This window comes from Populus euphratica, unplaced genomic scaffold (genome assembly GCF_000495115.2).
Source record: "Populus euphratica unplaced genomic scaffold, PopEup_1.0 scaffold1701.1, whole genome shotgun sequence".
Lineage (NCBI taxonomy): Eukaryota > Viridiplantae > Streptophyta > Magnoliopsida > Malpighiales > Salicaceae > Populus > Populus euphratica.
Genome location: NW_011501559.1, coordinates 23,826 through 26,730, shown reverse-complemented (window position 1 = coordinate 26,730; position 2,905 = coordinate 23,826). Strand labels below are relative to the sequence as shown.

The 2,905-nt window shown below is 38.3% G+C and overlaps 1 protein-coding gene across 1 annotated transcript; it reads left to right on the top strand.

Annotated features, from left to right (window-relative positions):
- Nucleotides 1–565: 565 nt before the first annotated feature.
- Nucleotides 566–2,422, top strand: LOC105118071 (uncharacterized). The gene is made up of 5 exons (XM_011015935.1): nucleotides 566–679; nucleotides 833–975; nucleotides 1,045–1,307; nucleotides 1,419–1,867; nucleotides 1,949–2,422. The coding sequence occupies exons 1-5, from the start codon at nucleotides 566–568 to the stop codon at nucleotides 2,420–2,422; spliced, it is 1,443 nt and encodes a 480-aa protein (XP_011014237.1).
- Nucleotides 2,423–2,905: the final 483 nt, after the last annotated feature.

Below are 2,905 nucleotides of genomic sequence, written 5' to 3'. Positions count from 1 at the left end.
AAACATTCAGCTCATTTGGACTTCTAGAACTCCAGATATGGCCAAACTACTGAACAGTGCTCGGGCTGGAAGACAGATTCGGGCTTTGTTGTTGTTGCTACAATTTGGACTTGAAAATGACCTTTTTAGATCTTGGGCTCCATATGAAAGTTGTAGGCCTATGTCTTACCTTTCCATCCATATAAATTGGAACTAAATCGGAGATATATAGCTCTAGATATGACCCAATTACCAAACAGTGTTCCGGTTTGAATTGCACCGACATCTCTTTTCTAAGTTTGGCCATCTCTTTATCCTTGCAATTTAAGTTCTTAAAGTCATTAATCAATCCTTTCATTTATGTGATAGGCCTGCATTTAAAATGAACATTTACCACAAATTAAAGGTATCTTATATTATTAGATATAGTATTATAAAACATGCTTTGGTTAAGGAGTTATTGATACTTCAAGTGCAAAATGATGATATAAAACCATGATAAAAATACATTTTTAAGTACTAATCAGCAGCACACAGCTCCACATATTCCTTTATGGATGGGTTTTTAAAATACAATCAGATAAAAATGGTACAAGAGGATAAGGAGAAGACAACCTTTGTAACACCATGGGAAACCTTTTGCTACAAAGTCATGCCTTTTGGTTTAAAGAATACCGGGGCCACCTACCAAAAGGCTATGGTGACTTTGTTTCACAACATGATGCACAAAGAGATTGAAATATATGTGGATGACATGATTGCTAAATCTAGAGAGGGAGAAAATCATGTCCAAATATTAAAGAAATTGTTTTAAAGACTAAGGAAATATAAGTTGAGGCTTAACCTGGCGAAGTGTTCGTTCGGGGTGAAATCTGGGAAGTTGTTGGGATTTGTGGTGAGTGACAAAGGGATAGAAGTTGATCCCAACAAAGTAAAAGCTATTCAATCTATGCCACCTCCCAAGACTGAGAAGGATGTGAGAGGTTTCATAGGAAGGTTGAATTACATTGCTCGGTTTATATCCCAATTAACCATGACCTGTGACCCAATCTTTTGTTTGTTAAGGAAGAAGAACCCAGGAATTTGGAATGAAGAGTGCGAAGAGGCCTTTGAGAATATCAAGCAATACTTATTGAATCCATCCTTGCTTGTTCCTCCTGTACCAGAAAGGCCATTGATATTGTACCTAACAGTAACAAAAATAGCAATGCCATTGATATTGTACCTAACAGTAACAAAAATAGCAATGGGATGTGTGTTTGGGCAACACGATGAAACCGGAAGGAAGGACAGGGCCATTTATTACCTGAGCAAGAAGTTCACGGAATGTGAGTCTAGGTATACTGTGATTGAGAAGCTGTGTTGCGCACTGACATAAGCTGCAAAGAGATTACTTCAGTATATGTTGTATCACACTACGTGGTTAATTTCCAAATTAGACTCGTTGAGGTACATTTGTGAAAAGCCCTATTTATCAAGCCGAATTGCAAGATGGCAAGTTCTATTAGCTGAGTATGACATAGTATATATGACAAGGAAAGTCGTAAAAGGGAGTGTTATTGCCGATCACTTGGTTGACCATGCTATGGAAGATTATGAGTCATTAGACTTTGACTTTCCTAATGAAGATGTGCTTGCAATCGAGGAAGAGAAATCAGATTGGTGGATTATGTACTTTGATGGTGCTATAAATGTATGTGGTAATGGAGCAGGTACGGTGATAATCTCTCCTGATAGGAAGCAGTATCCAGTTTCAGTTAAGCTGCAGTTCGGGTACACCAACAACACGGCTGAGTATGAAGCTTGTATTCTTGGCTTAGAGGTTGCATTAGAGCTAAACATCAGAAAGATAGATATGTATGGAGACTCAATACTGATCATTTGCCAAGTAAAAGGAGAATGACAAACCAAGAAAGAGAAGTTAAGGCCTTACCAAGAATACCTATCTAAACTGGCTGGAGAATTTGAGGAAATAGAGTTCACCCATCTAGGAAGGGAAGGAAATCAGTTTGCAGATGCTTTGGCTACACTAACATCTATGGCCAAAATAGACTTTGGGCACAAGGTACAACCAGTACACATCAATATCAGAAATAACCCAACTCATTGTTGCTTAGTCGAAAGAGAAGTGGATGGAAACCCTTGGTACTATGATGTCAAGAGTTTCATCCAAAACCAGGCATATCCTATGAAGGCATCCGAGATCGACAAGAAGACCTTAAGGAGGTTGGCAACAGATTTTTATCTTGATAAGAAGATCTTGTATAAGAAATCATTCGACGAGACTTTGTTGAGATGTTTGGATGAATTTGAGGCAAAAGGCGTGTTACGAGAAGTCCATGAAGGAATTTGCTCAACCCATGCTAATGGACACGTGATGGCTAGGAAGATACAAAGAGCCGGTTACTTCTGGATGACATTAGAGAAAGATTGCATTAACTAAGTCCGAAAGTGTCATAAGTGCCAAGTATACAGTGACAAAATCAACGCCCCTCCAACTCCTCTATTTAACTTGACATCTTCATGGCCTTCGCGATGTGGGGAATTGATGTGATTGGACCTGTAAACCCAAAAGCCAGCAATGGTCATAGGTTTATTCTCGTGGCTATTGACTACTTTACAAAATGGGTAGAAACCGGGTCATTTGCTCATGTGACGCAAAAAGTAGTGAAGAAATTTATTAAAAGAGATTTGATTTGTCGATATGGTCCACCAGAAAAGATTATAACTAATAATGCCCAGAATTTTAATGGCAAGATGATAATAGAACTCTGCGCTAAATGGAAAATCAAGCATTCCAACTCTTCCTCGTATAGACCAAAGATGAATGGTGCAATAGAAGCTACTAACAAGAATGTCAAAAAGATTATTCAAAAAATGGTAGTCATTTATAAGGATTGACATGAGATGTTGTCATTTGCCCTTC

Excerpts from the sequence above, each read along its gene's own strand:
- LOC105118071 (XM_011015935.1), top strand. The coding sequence starts at position 566 with ATGGTACAAGAGGATAAGGAGAAGACAACCTTTGTAACACCATGGGAA. Across the intron at positions 680-832 it reads CCACCTACCAAAAGGCTATG|TGTTCGTTCGGGGTGAAATC; the intron begins GTGACTTTGTTT and ends AACCTGGCGAAG. Across the intron at positions 1,868-1,948 it reads CAATACTGATCATTTGCCAA|GAAATAGAGTTCACCCATCT; the intron begins GTAAAAGGAGAA and ends GGAGAATTTGAG.